Here is a 16,723-nt window from a genome sequence, read left to right as displayed (position 1 = left end):
CAGAGGCAGGGGCAGCCGACACCAGAGTGCATGGCATGGGGCTGCATTTCAGCCTCTACTTGACCATTTGGGCTGGCAGGCACCTTGGACATGAACCACCTGCACCTGCACATGTTTTGTCTCTGCTGGTTATTCACTCTTCGGGGCCTACATCTCCTAGGAGGTCTCCTACCCACTCCTGAGCTGAGAACTACAATCCCATTCTAAACATTATATATCAGAATCCTGGTCCAAACTGGATCTTGGGAACAATTAGAAGATACAGAGGAACAGAGTCGGTGGGGTAGGCTATGCTGCTGTTAGACGCGTGCATCAGTCTGAACATACGCTTCTCTCCTTCAGTTAACAAAACTAATAGAACAACTCCACGTGAAAGGCTTTTTCTGAGGTGTAAAGGCAAACTCTAGCAGCCTCTTCATTTTTACCTTTGTGGTTTCGTGCTAGCAGGTGGAAGGCTTATGTATGTAAGGTTTACCTGACCTGACTGTACCGGTTCAGTAAAGCTCTGGGGAAAAGGCAGGAAGGAGGGTGGATTTCCCTCCATCCCTCACCAGTCAAGTCTACGTCTGCAGGGCTTTTCTCAGTGCAACTACAATAAACGAGGCAGTGAATCTTCGAGTTTCAGTGAGACAATTCGATCAAACCCTGGGCGGGTCCTGCTACCTCACCACCCCGGCTGGATCTGATTGACAGTGTTCAGACACGCTTACAGGCAGTCACAGTTCCAAGTGGGCTGGGGCCGAGTGAAACTGTGACTCTGCCAAAACCTGAAACTATATTTTCTGAGCATGATCAGTTTCCAAACCAGAAAACGTGGCTCTTCAGATCTGACCGAAGAAGCTTGTTGATTTTTGTAAGACAACGGCAGGGGAAATGAGCATGTTGTGGGCAGGAGGGTTGGATTCAGTGGGAGGAGGCCTACCATGGGTTGCCACCTTCGATGAGGCTGGCCTCTCTTCACCACCTTCGCCATGGGAGTGGTTTCTAAAATGTTCACAAGAAATTTGTGAGGCTGTACTTCCTTCTGTGGCAAAGCCTCCTATGTGGGTCTCCTTGGGAAAGAAAAACTTTCCAATTAAAAGAAAAATTCTCTGGCTATCTTCTCACTGTTACTCTCGCAGGGTGAGACGTTGTTCACATCTGCTAAATGTCAGCCAAGACTCAACTCGCATTATTGACCAGTCACCACAGTCTCCACCCCACCCCCACCCTGGGGTAGTAAGACAAGATCTGGGTGGGTCCTGCTCATTGCTTGACTTGAACCAAGACTATAACTGGGGCCTCTGTGGGCTAGGAGGCCTCCGCTTTTAATGGGAAAGTCAATAGGAGCTCAGTAAAGGGGTCCAGTGGGAAGCCCCCCTTGGCCTCCCCTACTTATAAAATCTGTAACACATGTTGACTAGATCCAAAATTATGTTATTGCCTCATAACTTTTTGAGAATCCAACTTCTGGGGCCTCTGGGAGAAGAGCAGTTGTTAGTATAAGGTCAGGATTAAGGATTGGCAGCTGAAGCCATTCAGGGCCTCTTCCCTCTGGGTTGTCTCCATTGCTTTCAGGCAGCCACAGAGAGGTCTGGCTGCTCTCAGACTGACAGCCCAGGCAGGCTTGCCACGTAGAAATGCAGTAAACAACCAGATTTTGTTCCCCAGGAGAATACGTTGATGAGTATGGTCACTGCCAGATCTGTGAAGCCTCCTGTGCCAAGTGCTGGGGGCCAACCCAGGAGGACTGCACTGGCTGTCCCATTACCAGGTGAGTGGCCTCTCAGTGTCTCCTGCTGGTGGGAACTCGTGGGTTGCAGGGTGGAGGGAGGACATGCTCAAATCTTGCAGGCATTCCATGCGCCTGCAGGAAAAACAACCAATCTCCTTCCCGTGACACAGATATTCCCCATGGTCTGGTCACAGCCCACCTCTGCAGCAACCTCTTCCCACCATGCCCACTACCCACTGCAAGGACCATTTCCTGGATGCTGAAAGCGCTTTCTCATCCATGAAAATGGCACCTTAATGCCACTTCTGATGCCTGAAATCTCATCCCTTTCTGCACGCTTACCCCTCAACCGTCTCCTCCCTCTGCTGGTCAAAAATCTACTCATTTCTAGAGTCGGTTCAAGGGTGAATTGTTCTATGAAGGCATTTTTGACCTCTATCCAGTAGAATTAACCTTCTCTTTTTATGCCCCTTCGCTCTATATTAGCTTTCATAAGAGCACCTGTAGCCTGGGAAGACAGTCATTTACGAATCTCTCTCTTCGTTAGACTGTGAGCCCCTTGAATATTCATTCTCGTATCTCCAGTACCTATCAGAGTGCTAAGAACATAGCAGGCACTCGGTGAGTGATTGCTAACTGAATGAATGAGGACATAGCAAGTGTGCAAATAAGATGAGCATCTCTGCTAACCCCCTGGGGACGTCTGGGAAGAGAGTTGGGGGCCTGTTGTGCTGTGAGTCAGTGCTTCTCTGATCTTAACATCCCATATGTGTTGGCTGCTGAGTGTTTGAATGAGTGGCCTCATCACTGTCCTGCTAAACGTAAATAGTAATTTGTATTATCTTTCATTCTATTTTTCCATGAACTTTTTGCAGTACCCTCGTACAGGAAGCAGGGTCTCTCCCCAACCACTATGATGGGGCTACTCCATCGGCAGGTACTTTGATCTCCAGGATGGATGTTCCTTCCGCTGTATACAATAGTCACGGTGTCCTAATTCTTCCTCAGGACCATAACATCCTTGCAAGCAGGGGCTGTCATGTATTTGTCCCTTTATTCCCCGCAGTGATCAACACATAATAATAATTCAGTGTGCGTGCCTTATGGATAAAATAAAAATAATCCCTAAAGAGTTTTTATCTAGGAGAGGAATGTTAACACTTAAACTTACAGGTTTGCTTCAAAGCGATATAGGAGGAACATGAATTTGTGGTGACAGAGGTGGAATAAGATGGACACATATTAACGATGGTTGAAGCTGAGTGACAACTACATGGGGAGGCTACTGTTATGTCTATATATGTTTATTTTATATATGGTTACTTTCATATGAGTATAAAATTTTCCATAATAAAATTTTTAAAATAAAAGAATTTAACCCTGAAGTTGTCTTACAGAAAATTAAAATTTTGAAAGTAATCTCTGCATCCTTTATACTTGCAAGGCTTCTATAAACCCTTGGCTTTAGCTCCTTAAAGGCTGTTGAAAACCTGGAGGAAGCAGGTGCCCCCATGGCCAGCGTGTTTAACACGCAAAGCTCCATAATGCTGTGGTCTTCGGTGCCCAAACTAATTGCCCAGCCCAATCCTGAAAGAGTTAAAGGGTCAATGAACTAATTAAAAGCATTTAAAAGTTACCTCTGTTCTGACCCACTCTCAAATGTTTTATTTGATCTGCTTCAATGAATTCAGAGAAAAAAAACCAAGACTTTTTATCAGATTTTATTCTGTTAGAACATTAAAGCACCAAGAAATTACATGATGACGGCTTTAATTAGTCCCAGCCAGCAATCGGCACAGAGGACAGGCTAACCCTGACTCGCCATCTATGCCGTTACAGTTGACATCGCATGCACACACACTCTGGAGACTTCTGGAATATTCAATGCTAGTGTTGAGATCATCTCTGCCCAGCTCTTCAGCACTTTGTTCTGCTGCCATCTTCCTTTCTGTGAGCCCTGCTGGATCTAGAACCGTTCGCTGCTGAGGAAAAGGTCAAGAGCACGCATGAGCTGGGGAGAGAAGAAGCTCTTCCACTGTAGAGTAGCTCACCTGGGCCACCAGGGACTCATGAGTTGAATGACTGGTGGTCCCAGAGATGCCTTGAGTTGGCTTCAAAGAAGCCAGGCCCATTTTCTTTTTTTTCTTTCTTTTTTTTTAAAGATGACTGGTAAGGGGATCTTAACCCTGGACTTGGTGTTGTCAGCACCACGCTCTCCCAAGTGAGCCACGGGCTGGTCCCCCCCATTTTCTACTTTCATAGAGCAAAGTATCTGTTCTCTACTAGGGAAATTTGTTGGTGTCTGTAGAGAACTGCGGCCATTGGAAATGGGGCCTTTCTTCACGTTTCTTAGCAATTTTTGTTGAGAGAGATGGAGATGCAGGGGCAGTGATGTAATTCAGTACCTTCACTTAAGCGCAGCTGTCTTCTCTGTCCTCCTGTCTTTAGAAACAGCCCACCCTTACAAAAACTGGGTATGTCCCCTGTGCTTTCCTTAGGGTGGAGGGGGAAGGGGATGGTTTAAAGCACAATTATGTGCTTGATACTTCCTTAAAATCAAGTCAGAAAGGCAGCCCCTTTTCGTTCAGAAACATGGAGGTATTACACAGTCTGCTTCCTCCCCTGTTTCTGGATGAGTTTAAATGGTTCTCTTTGAGAGTATTAGATCACCTCTCCCAAGAGAAATGATTCTCCCCCAACCAAACCAACCTGTCATCTCTTCCTATAAAGGACAAAATAATAATGTGCCTTACATCCCTTTCTCAGCTAAATTTAGCAAGAAAATGAACTCCAGAATAAACTTGCCACTTTCTCCTGTTCAGCAGAACGTCTGAGTAGCTTCCTTGTTTAAAACCCTCAGAAAGCACTTACACAGTTTTTCTGATAGGAAGGCTTTGTTTTTTGTTTTTTAAACTTAGCCACACCAAATTATTCCTAGAAAAATCTTCTAGCTCTGAAACCAGAGCCAGGGTGGGGCTGAGATATTCCCTGTTGGAATTAGTGCCATCAGCTAAAAAACCTGGGCTGGGAGAACAGACATCTCATCCTATGCCATGGTGCAGGAGATCTGTTTTGACAGAGGCAGCCAGATGTGCGTGAGTGTCTGTTTAGGGCTGGGACTCCATGCTCTGCAGTGGGCCAGAAGGATGGTTCACTCCAGTGGTGCTGAGTTTGGTGACCAGAATCTGAGGGACTGGGAATCCAAGAGTGAGGTGGCCTTCTGTCTCATGCTGTTGGCTTGAATCCCATTGTTTCCAAACAGATGCAAATGACACAGACTTTCAGGGTGTGGGAATGAACCAGATGGCAGACTGCAAGTCATGTGCTATTCGGGATGCCTTATCTCCAATTTCCACCAAACCTGGGATTGAAACGGCCCACCCCCCAGTTCAGGGTTGGCTCAAGCTCTGGAAGCAGTGGGGTTGAGACAAGCCAGTGCCATTCCAGGAAGAAGTTGCTCAAGGCCTTGACCTGGCCTTTTGTGTGGCGTCAGCCTACGTGGAGAGAGGTGGGAGAGAGAGGAGGAAACCTGCCCTCTCTTTGCAGGCCCACCCAGTTCTCCCAGGCCTGGACGGCAGCTTTATGCGCCACCAGGCCACACGTATGCTGTGTGCTTGATTGTGGAGAGAGGTGGGAGAGAGAGGAGGAAACCTGCCCTCTCTTTGCAGGCCCACCCAGCTCTCCCAGGCCTGGACGGCAGCTTTATGCGCCACCAGGCCACACGTATGCTGTGTGCTTGATTAACCTCACAATTGATAATAACAACATTCTAAGGAAGCTCTATGAGACACCAATTTGGCATCATCTATATTATTTGGAATCATTTGACAAAATCCACAGTCACCTAGACTTCTGCATCACTGGGCAGTGGTGCTCAGAGCATGCTCTCCAGGCCAGCAGCATCAGTGTCACTAGAACATGGCAGAAATGTGAATTCTCAACTCCCTCTCCCCAAGACCCACTAAATAAGGATCTCCAGGGGTGGGGCTCTCAGCTCACTCCATCTATTCACATTACTCATCTGACTCTTGGAGTCGATAAACACTTTGTATTTTTCCGAGCAGAATTCTTGGATATAATTTATTTAATCACATTCGCTCTTATGATTGCTTTGCAAGGAAAAATGAAGCAAAACTATGAAAACATTAACCATAACATTATGATACATATTTTATGTATATAAAACCAAAGGTTTTAGAAGCCCCCATGCTGACTCGTCTGCCATGCCCTTGTAGGTGTTCACGAGCATGGTCACGAGAATGCAGTACCCCATACATCAGAAGATGCTTGAAAAAATGACTCTCAAAGTCAGAGTCACTGATAACTTGCAATATGCACAGGCCAAGGTCATAAGTAGCACCTCAGCTGCAGGATGGTGTTTTGTTCTACCCTTCAAGAGCCCTTGGAGCTGACATTTCTCTTGCAAAGTGTGGGTGTGCTGATAACTAAAGGAAGAATATTTTCTCCAAGGCCTCTGGAGATGCCCATTTAGTGTCTTGAAAGTTCAGAGAGCTCCACCTGTCTGTTGGCTGGATTTGGCTGGGGCCTACAATATGGGTGAAATCCCTGTGGGCACCAGTTATCTTGTTTAGAACCAGCCTCAGGACTGTATCCCCAGCAGGTTTCTGGCACACCCGCTGTTGAGTCCAAGTCTTGGGCCACGGGTGGGTACATGACTAATTTCACATGTTCTAAGATGATCATTCTCAGGCATCCCCCTAGTTTCTGGAGCAATGAAATAAAATCTGTACAGAGATACATGAATACACATGTTCTGATACTTAGGGCCATTTTGGAAAGTCACCCTGAAAAATTCTAAAAGTCTCCTTTTCTCCTAGGATTTTTGATGATGGCCGCTGCGTGCTGAACTGTCCCTCGCAGACATACGAACTGAAGAATCAATGCCATCCATGCCACTACAGCTGCCAAGGATGTCAGGGGGGCGGGCCCTCCAACTGCACCTCCTGTGGAGCAGGTGAGGGGCCTGGTGCTCACCGGTTCTTCCTCACTTCCGATTGCTCTTCGCCCACTGGCCATTATCTGGTTTGACTCAGAAGCCTCCTCTCTGGGGTTGAGGGTTGGGGACAGCTGTTCCTTAGAGAGCCCATTCGAACTTGAAGTTTCCACTCCTTGCCAGAACACAAAAACTGTCTTAGTCTGGTTTTTGTTGCTGTAACAGAATACCACAGTCTGGGTCATTTATAAAGAAAAGAAATTCACTTCTCACAGTTCTGGAGGCTGGAAAGTCCAAGGTCAAGGGGCCGCATCTGGCGAGGGCCTTCTTGCTGCATCATCCCACAGTGGAAGGTGGAAGAGCAAGAGCTTATGCAATACAGAGAGCAAGAGAGAGGGCTGAACTCACTTTTATAACAAACCCATTCTCAAGATAATGAACCCACTCCAGAGATAACACCATTAATCCATTCAGAAGGGCTTTGCCCTAATCACCTCCTGAAGGTCCACCTCTCAACACTGTTGCATTAGGTATTAAATTTCCAATACACGGGCTTATAGTTTGAATGGGGGACACATTCAAACTATAGCAAAGACCTCGTTCACATGATTATAGATGCAGACTCACTGCTGCTGAGAAGATGAGAGAGAAGCCAGAGATGTCTTCCCAGACAGGGAGAAAGAAAGGGCATTAAACGTGATGGCAGACAGGAATAGACAGTAAAGCTAAGGTTTGTTGAAGTAAAAGTGAAAATCTAGGTAATTAAGGAAGATACATTCAGTCTTCATGGAAAATATCATACTAGAGGCTGTGTCAGGGTCATCTCAGAGCTGAGCTATGCCATTTAGAAGTTGTCAGAGACCTGCAGGAGCAAATAATTGTTTCAAATCATTACAAACGTGGCTTTCTGTGTCCCAGCTTTAATTCCTCTAAAAGTTTTCTGCTGCCATTGGATTACGTTCAACCATCTCAAAAGTCCTCTGCAGTTTGAGTCTTGACTTCTCTCCAGCCTTATCTCATATGCCTATCTCCTACTTTGACCTCATGTGGACTAGATTCTTTTTGTCTTTGGCCAAATTTAAAAATTGAGCAATTTCAAATAAAAATCTGTGGTTTTTGTTTGTTTGTTTCTCTTGAAAACTTGAAGACCTGGCAAACTTGCATTTCCCAAATAGTTGACTGGAGTCCGAAAGAGGCTGTGCTCCATTTCTCCATAGTCCCCAGCACGCCCAGTTGTCACTGATCCTGAGCCTGTCGGTTACCATCATCTTCAGGCTTACATCACTTTTGTGGTGGAAGAGAGTTATTTATCTTTATTCTTGCTTGCAATAAAAGCAAGAAAAATGAAGAACAATTTGAGAGCATCGTGCATTTGCAAAAAAAACAGGAAATAGCACATACCTTTGTATAAATTAAAATTATTGCTTTGTGTTTTGTATGTAAACAAAGTATCTTTAGACTGTCTCATTCTATTTCCTTCCTCTTCTATAAGGTGGTGATAATGGTTACCATTTTTAGAGTTATTATGAATATTAAATGATATTAAATGAAATGAAACAATAAAGCATTTAGAAAAGGGCCAAACACATAGTAAGCACTCAATGAGTATTAAATTATTCTTAGTTTTATTTCTATTATTATTACTATTATTGTTTGTATCTGCTTAGTCCTCTGGGCATTTGAGTTTCTCTAGCCTCCAAGACTTCACTTGAGATGTTTCCATTCATCGTCTGGCTTTTTCCTATTTCATCTGGGTTTCAACATCACCTCTTCAGCGAGGGCTGCCCTAGCCTGCTTGTCTAGGCTAGTCCCCCTTCTCATGAGCACCCTTAGAGCCCTGCATTGTCCCTTCACAAGCCTCATCACATTTGATGTTTATTTTGTTCATAAGACTCTATGCCTCGTAAGAGCCCTGCGTGATTTCTGCCTTGTTTTCTGCGCCATTGTTTGCACTCCACAGCATCTGGCATACAGAAGGTGTGCAGTGAATAACTGACTGAACAGTTCAGGAACAAGAATGTCAAGACTAGTGGTCAGAAAACTTGGATTCTAGTCCTGGCTTTGTAACTCCCTAAGACACTAAACCAGTCACTTCACCTCTGGAGGCCTCTCCTGATTTGTAAAAAAGAAAGGGAGGTGGGGGGAGAAAGGACAAGACAGCATCTAAAATCACTTTCACACCTAAAACCCTCTAAATCTCCATACACAGCACAAAACTGGAAAGAAGTTTAGATGCTAAACAAACGTGTAGTCTTCTAAGCATCCTACAGCTATTGGACCAATCTATATATAAAACGCTCTGACATTGCTTATGTATTTTCTACTTGAAAGACTATGTTTGGTTTGTTATTTTAAACATGTATTGCATCCCTCCCATGTACAAGTTACTATAGATTGGGTTCCATGGAAAATGCAATAAATGATAGCATGATACCTTCCAGAAGTTCTCATTCTAACAAGGGGGTTTGTCCTCATGTATTACAAAATAAGAAAACACTAGATAAAGACCAAACGAGTGGTAGAAATCCTACCACAATTCAGAGAAGAAACAGTACTTTCAGTGCTAGTGAGCAATGGATGCTTCCTGGAGAGGGTCTTGTTTAGAAAGCTCTGATTTAGCAGGTTCTCTCGGGACGCAAAATGTTGAAGTAAACTACATAAAGTCTATTTTCCGAGCCTCTCAGCCTTGCTTTCAGCCACTCCAGCAGCCCTTCTCCCCTCGTGCCTTCCACTCTCAACCTTCCTTCCCTCCTGCAGACATCCAGTGTCTGCACGCTGGTCCACCTTCTCTTCTAACAAAATCAGCTGCCAAGAAATGCTCTGCTAACAGTTCATTACTCTTCAGAATAGAGGGTCTTGTTTAGAAAGCTCTGATTTAGCAGGTTCTCTGCCTACTGACAGTGCAATGTCCCTAGTTCAAGAACTATCAGCATGGCAAGTGTGGCAGAGATTTTGATGAGACCATGCTAAAAAAGATGGCTGATTTAATCGAAGAAGTTTCATACCCATACATGGAAGCTTTAGTAAGAGGCTGAAATCCTCCGGCTGGGGAGTCCCATTTACCCACATAAGCCTCTCCCACCAGTTTGTAGAGATTTTATCCCTTGTTTAATAGTAACTTCATTAAGGTTTAGGTATGAATCCTTTTGGAAATGCAGATACCCAACCATGTTGGTGAGGATTCACTCTAAATTCTCTTCCAGATTTATCCTCTACCAAACTGGACCCACAGTTAAATTTAACCAATCACAAAATACTATGGGACACAAAATGTTTAAGTAAACTACATAAAGTCTATTTTCCGAGCCTCTCAGCCTTGCTCTCACCCACTCCAGCAGCCCTTCTCCCCTCGTGCCTTCCACTCTCAACCTTCCTTTCCTCCTGCAGACATCCAGTGTCTGCACGCTGGTCCACCTTCTCTTCTAACAAAATCAGCTGCCAAGAAATGCTCTGCTAACAGTTCATTACTCTTCAGAATAAACAAAAGCCAATCTGAACCTCTTTCTGAGTTTCTTGCATTTTAAGTCTTGCCTCATATTATCCTGTGAAAGGTTCTGGTGCCTAACAAAAATATCAGCTTTTCTACTCCTGGACCCAACTTCTCCTACATATGATAGGAGAATATATTACAACAATTTAGTATAGTACAATAATTTAAATTTGGAGACCCTGGGCAAGTAGCCAAACAATAATGTGTGATATTTAAATTCGTAGGCTATCCAAATTATCATCCCTGACTCAGTGAGCTGGAATACTACTCAGGCTATTAGAAATATGACCAAATCTTGACATAATCCTGGACCACATCTGTAGGGAAACTGGCCATGCATGGTCAAGGCATCTAAGTAACCTCCCTTTGCAAAGTCTGTGTATTTTAAAAATGAAGACCCTTTACATCTGTGTCCTTTACACCCAAATTATAATACCCAAATGAGTTCAAATAGTAAAGCCATATCTAAACAATAAAAATGGGATTGAAGAGCATTTACTCTGATATCTGAGCTCATTGTTAATTTTTTAAGACTGTTGATTCAGTTAGACTTATGGGAAAAACTGAATATTGCTGAATACAAATGCACTCACTCACTCATTCATTCAATCATTCAACAAATACATTTTTAAAATTTACGGGATGGCATGCTGCCCCAAGCCTCCAAATCCCAAGTTGATGTCCTGTGAAGATGTAGGGAATTTACAGCTCCTGCCAATGGAGGAGAGATGGCTTCCCCACGGCTCTCCCTCATATCTTCCTACCTGCATCTGAGAAGCTGGGGCACTCTGAGAAACAGGATCTTTTTCTGAATGAGTTATGTTAACTCATTCAGAAAAATGAGTTATGTATGCTAGGGGCTCATAAAGTGGGTGAGAAGAACATAACTTGGAGGGTTGACCCTCTTATGGTCTCCTGAGATGCCACGTTCCACTAGATCAGAGTTTTGTGCTCCATAACGCTGATATATAGCTATAGGATCACCAAATACACATTATATCCTCCCAAACACTCTCCTTCCCTTAGAGGATAATATTCTTCTAAGTCTAACTTGGAAGCAGCAGATACATTTTTCCATCACCTCTGTTGAAGTCTTCTTTATTTTCTTGAGCCTACAGGAACAAGCAGACTTCTGGTAAGAAATGACAATCAGAAAAGAGGTAGTTTGAGAGCCCATAATCCAAGGGTGTTATTTTTTTAAATTGTATTTAAACTAGGGCTATGCTTAAATAAGAAATATTAGAGTGAACCATTTGAAAGTGGTAGTTTGAGAGCCCATAATCCAAGGGTGTTATTTTTTAAAATTGTATTTAAACTAGGGCTATGCTTAAATAAGAAATATTAGAGTGAACCATTTGAAAGTGCCACATTGACAAGTAAAACAAAGTCAAATATCAGCAATTTCTGTGGTTCAATCTAACATTATACTGACTTTCAGTGTATGCATGTGTAACATGGGGCTGGTGCTGTTTTTATCCACAAATCCAGCAGCCTTGCATCTCGAAGGTCAATGGTGTTGGAACTCCATGTGGTAGACCACACTAAGAGTGAACACTAGACCCCAATTATTCTGGGAACACAGATTGGCTGCTCTTTAGAGGCAGAGACATAAGGGAAATCTGATTCAGAGAAGATGGATACCCTGAGCACACTCAGTACAAAAACTCCAGGAGGGCAGAAGTTGGGGACCTCTAGGTACATCTGTATTAATCTTATGGTTGTGTTGTAGTTATAAATTATTATAATCCTTTATAACTAATTGTGGTGCTTTGTAACTGATTGGAATTTTCCATTTCCTCCAGGCACAAATTCCTATAGTCTGTCATGCTGGGGGTACTGTCGATTCTTATAGAGCCCAGTGTTGATGGAATTTAGGAACCCTCAGGAATGCACGTAAATGAGTCAGAGGTGTGCTTGGTCTAGTGCTTCAAAAAGGTTGTCATGGAAATGAGTAGCTGTGCAAAAATTCATACTTTAGATGGTTAACACAAGTGTGTGGTTTTGATAACAATTCAAACTCATTTTAAAAGACTGTACCTTAATGAAATGTATCCATCATTAACCATATGTTTATTCTCATGAGATTTCTATAGCCCCCAAGTCTGAAAGTTTCCACAGATACCAAAAGGAGCCTGGGGAAGGTTAAACATGTTTTGAATTGCAGTTGTTCACAGAGCATGGTTTGTGGTTTTGCAATGACATCCCAGATAGTAGTCGCTGTTCATTCAAATACATAAAATATTGGAAAATTATTCCCTGCAAGGAAAACTTTTCAAGTACAAGTATGTAGATACTGCACTTTTCATTAAATCCATTCTTATACTCCTGATCCCCTAGGAGCAAAAGCACTAGGTAGTATTTTTTTAATAAAATATACTACATATTACATTCTATTAGCTTCGTGGCTAATTTTGTACATTTTCCCTCTTTTTGTTGTCTCTCTAACTGGACAGATGAGCATGGCCAAGAGCGCTTCTTGTACCAGGGGGAGTGTCGAGAGAGCTGCCCAGCAGGCCACTACCCTGCCCAGGGGCACACCTGCCTGCCCTGCCCAGACAACTGTGAGCTTTGCCACAGCCCTCACGTCTGCACGAGATGCACAAGCGGCTACTTCATGGTGGCCACCAACCACACCTGCCAGAAGTTAGAATGTGGACAAGGTGAGGCTGTTCTGGGGCCCCTGCCCAGCACCAGGAGGTGGGATGAGGGGCTGGCTGTCCTGGAGACTTGAATTGCCTTCCTGGCACTTGGGATACCCCTCTCTCTTCCCCCACACACCCTTTCTCTGGCTTTCCCCAGATACAATCTAAGGTCAGAAGAATGCAGTAAGTCACATAAAAAGTGATCTTGGGGCCGAGCCCACGGCGCACTCGGGAGAGTGCGGCGCTGGGAGCGCAGCAGCGCTCCCGCTGTGGGTTCGGATCCTATATAGGGATGACTGGTGCGCTCACAGCGCTCACTGGCTGAGCGCGGTGTGGCCGGTCTCAAAAAAATAAAATAAAATAAAATAAAAATAAAATAAAATAAAAAGTGATCTTGAATGAGGGGTTTGTGGACAGGATACAGTGAAGAGAAAATTAGATTAGAATCAAAAAGTCCTGGCCAACAGTTTCCTCCTTTCCAACTACTAGATATAAGTAAGACCCTGGGCAAAACTAATCTAATTGCTCGATGCCTTAGTCACTTATGAAGGGGAGAGCATCGCATCAGGACAGAGTTGCTGTGAGACGCCGGTGAGAATCAGCCTACCTAAAACTATTGAAAATATTAAAACGGTCTGTGAATTGTATGTGTGATTGTTATTGCCCAATTTCTTATCTTATGTAGGAAGAGGAAAATTAAAAACAACTGTTGCTCTACTGTGTCTAAGAATTATGCCTAGTCTGGTGCTGAAGAGAGCTACAGGACTTTTTTAGAATTAAGATACTCATTTCTGTTTCTCCTTAATGTTTACAAATGCACTAAAAGATTTAAAACTTTATTTTTAAAAAAGTGGTCAGTAGGACAGATAAAAAGAGAGACAGAGCCTGTTCATTTACATATCCAGTTCCATTTTCACAGAGGCAGAACTGATTTCTTTAATAAGTGTCATGGACCCAGTGGGCCTCGAAACTAGTTGCATGGCATGTAGTCCAACTTTGTTTTACTTATACCCAATCAAGCTGATCCAATATATTAAATTAATAAAAGGTGATTTTTTAAAAAAAGTGGATGACACATATATCCTCGAGGATGGTTTTAGGCTTCATAATTGCTCTATAATTAACTTCAAAATAAGCTACACACCAGCGTATTTTCACAGTAATTAATGTGCCCCCTCAGAGGAAGTGAGTTGTGGTTTTCACTTCTCTCACTATATAGGTGAAGTCCAAGACCCAGACTATGAAGACTGCGTGCCTTGTCAAGAAGGATGTCTGGGATGCAGCTTGGGTATGTTATCTTCCTTTTTTACTTAAAGAGTTGAAATAGCTGTTTCTTTTTTCACACATTTTGCCATCTCAGACCATATTTTCCCGTTAGATTTCACACCCCAGCTTGATCAGTGGTCTCCTTTGCACCTTTGCTATTGTGTGTTGTGTGCCCATGCTAGCACCTTGTGCATCGTGGAAGGATGTAGGGGTGTGTGTGTGTGTGTGTGTGTGTGTGTGTGTGTTCTGAAACCTGAGATTTTGGCTCTCTTGGCTCTGCTCAGCAATGGCAGTGAGACATGTCCACCCAGAGAAAAGAAGATGTTCCTTTTATAACTTTAAGTCACCTTGGAAGGAGTGTATGAATGTGTGTGAGCTTGTTCCGGATCAGTGAGGATCTAGCACGGAGGTGGGAACAGGGACAAGGCAAACATGACCACGAGGGTCTGCACTGTGCCCACCCTCCCCTTAGCTGACCCAGCAATGGATGCAACCAAAGGGAAGCCACTGGAAATGAAGCAGACACCAGCCACCTGGGGACTCAAAATCCAAAAGAATCAACTTGCAAAAAGAGATATATTCGAAAGCCTGACTCACTTTACAAAGTGCTATTGAAATATTCAGTCCACTCACTTTTAAAAAAAACTTCAGTCTTTTCCTGTATACCAAGTGCTCACCTTGGCACTGGGAATTCAAAGGCGATATGTCTGTGATCCTCCTGTAAGGTCCTCTGTTCACAAGTGACATACGTGGAATAAAATCTTTTGTAAGGCAAACTGCCAGAATAGAGACAGATACAAAGTGCAGAGGGATCACTGGAGAGGAAGACAAGAGCATCCTAAATGCTGTTGAAGTCTCATTTTAAATTCTAAAATTTTTTTTTTTTTTTACAATTTTTTTAATCTACTTTTTTCTTTTATTATTATTTTTAATTGATGCATAACAATTGTACATATTTATGGGGTACTGTGTGAAATCTCGATATATGTATACAATGCTTAATGACCGAATCAGGGTAATTAACATATCTATCACCTCAATATTTATCCTTTCTTTGCGTTGGGGACTTTCAAAATCCTCTCTTCTAGTTATTAGAAAGTAGACAATAAATTGTTGTTAATTATAGTCACCCTGCAGTGCTATAGAACACTAGAACTTACTCCTCCTATCTAATGGTAATTTTGTATCTGTTAACCAACCTCTCAATATCTTCTCTTATTTATAAAGTCTCCATGTATTGAGCCTTGTACATTCTTGGACTGACTTGGCTGATCTCAATTTTCACCTTATTTCTGAACCCTTTGTTGATCTCTCCAATAGGATGAATTCTCCCTTTGTTTGTAGGCAATGATAATGCTTTTTACAGCTGACTAGTGTAGTGTTTGATACGTACACACCTTCCTGCCTAGACACCAAACTACCTGAGAACAAGCTCTGTGACTTACGTGCTCTGCTCTCACAAGAACTAGCAGTGTGCCCAGGGCATCATATATGCACAATTAATATATAAATACTTGTTGAGTTGAATTTGAGAGTTGCCCAAATTCAAAGCAGAGATGCATGGCTCAGAATACCCAGAAATTTAGATGTGATGTTTTCTCTAATCAAACTTTGTCTATGTGCCAAGAAAAAGAGAAAATAAATAATACATTTTTTTTTTTGTCCTTTTTGAGACTGGCTGCACCGCGCTCAGCCAGTGAGCGCTGTGAGTGCACCGATCATCCCTATATAGGATCCGAACCCGCAGCGGGAGCGCTTCTGGGCTCCCAGCGCACTCTCCCGAGCGCACCACGGGCTCGGCCCGAAAATAAATAATACAATACAAAAATAAATGATTTCTCATGGAATATTAGAACTATCAGGAAGATTTGAAGAAGACATTATTAAATTTATAATTTTAATAAGATATGAATACGTTAAAAAGATGTGAATAATTCATGGTAAGTTTTGCTGAGATTCTTCTTGTGAGAAGAGACATCATTCTTTGGAGAGAACTTAGCTTTATTCTATTTTAATACTGTAGATTCATCTTCAAACCAGGTCTAGACAATCTCTAGGATGGTGAGAGTAAAGTGAAATCAGTCACTTTAAGACATTTTATTTACACTATGTGATGATTAGTTACTGGAAGTACTGGGGATGTCTGAGTTATGTATTTCTTTCCATATATTTAGTGCTCCATAGATTAATATCTTTCACACCTAGTAAGGAAAAACTCAAATTCCAGATTGACTAGGATCTCGTCTGGTTCCTGGGTGAAGCTAGTTATTTGTCATTTCAAAGAAAGATTACCAAAAAGGGGGACAGAAATTGAAACAGACAACCAAACAGTGATTGTTTTGTCTGAAGAAAATTACTGAATTTGATACTTGAGGATGGAACAAGAGTGAAAGGGTGTTTTTATTTTTGTTTTTTTGTGTGTGTGTGTGACCGGTAAGGGGATCGTAACCCTTGGCTTGGTGTCGCCTGCACCCCGCTCAGCCAGAGAGCACACCGGCCATCCCTATGTAGGATCCGAACCCGTGGCCTTGGCACTCCTAGCGCCACACTCTCCCGAGTGAGCCACGGGGTCAACCCAAAAGGGTGTTTTTATTATTATGGGTTTAGATTTCTCTTTTTTATTAGACTGTAAACAAACAGATAGCATTTTATACCAT

The 16,723-nt window shown here is 43.0% G+C and overlaps 1 protein-coding gene across 1 annotated transcript in view; it reads left to right on the top strand.

Moving 5' to 3' along the window:
* Positions 1-1,650: 1,650 nt before the first annotated feature.
* The window catches only part of LOC103605618 (proprotein convertase subtilisin/kexin type 5-like), a gene marked incomplete at its 5' end in the record, with an annotated part of 106,289 nt that continues 91,216 nt past the window's right edge, over positions 1,651-16,723 (top strand). Inside the window, 4 exons of the mRNA XM_008590238.1 lie at positions 1,651-1,753; positions 6,553-6,689; positions 12,612-12,818; positions 14,020-14,088. Coding sequence (XP_008588460.1) covers positions 1,651-1,753; positions 6,553-6,689; positions 12,612-12,818; positions 14,020-14,088 — 516 coding nt within the window. The remainder of the gene's footprint in view (positions 1,754-6,552; positions 6,690-12,611; positions 12,819-14,019; positions 14,089-16,723) is intronic.

Source organism: Galeopterus variegatus, unplaced genomic scaffold (assembly GCF_000696425.1).
Source record: "Galeopterus variegatus unplaced genomic scaffold, G_variegatus-3.0.2 Scaffold5941, whole genome shotgun sequence".
Taxonomy (NCBI): Eukaryota; Metazoa; Chordata; class Mammalia; order Dermoptera; family Cynocephalidae; genus Galeopterus; species Galeopterus variegatus.
The sequence above is the reverse complement of the archived record's forward strand: the minus strand, read 5'-3'. Positions and strand labels throughout refer to the sequence as shown.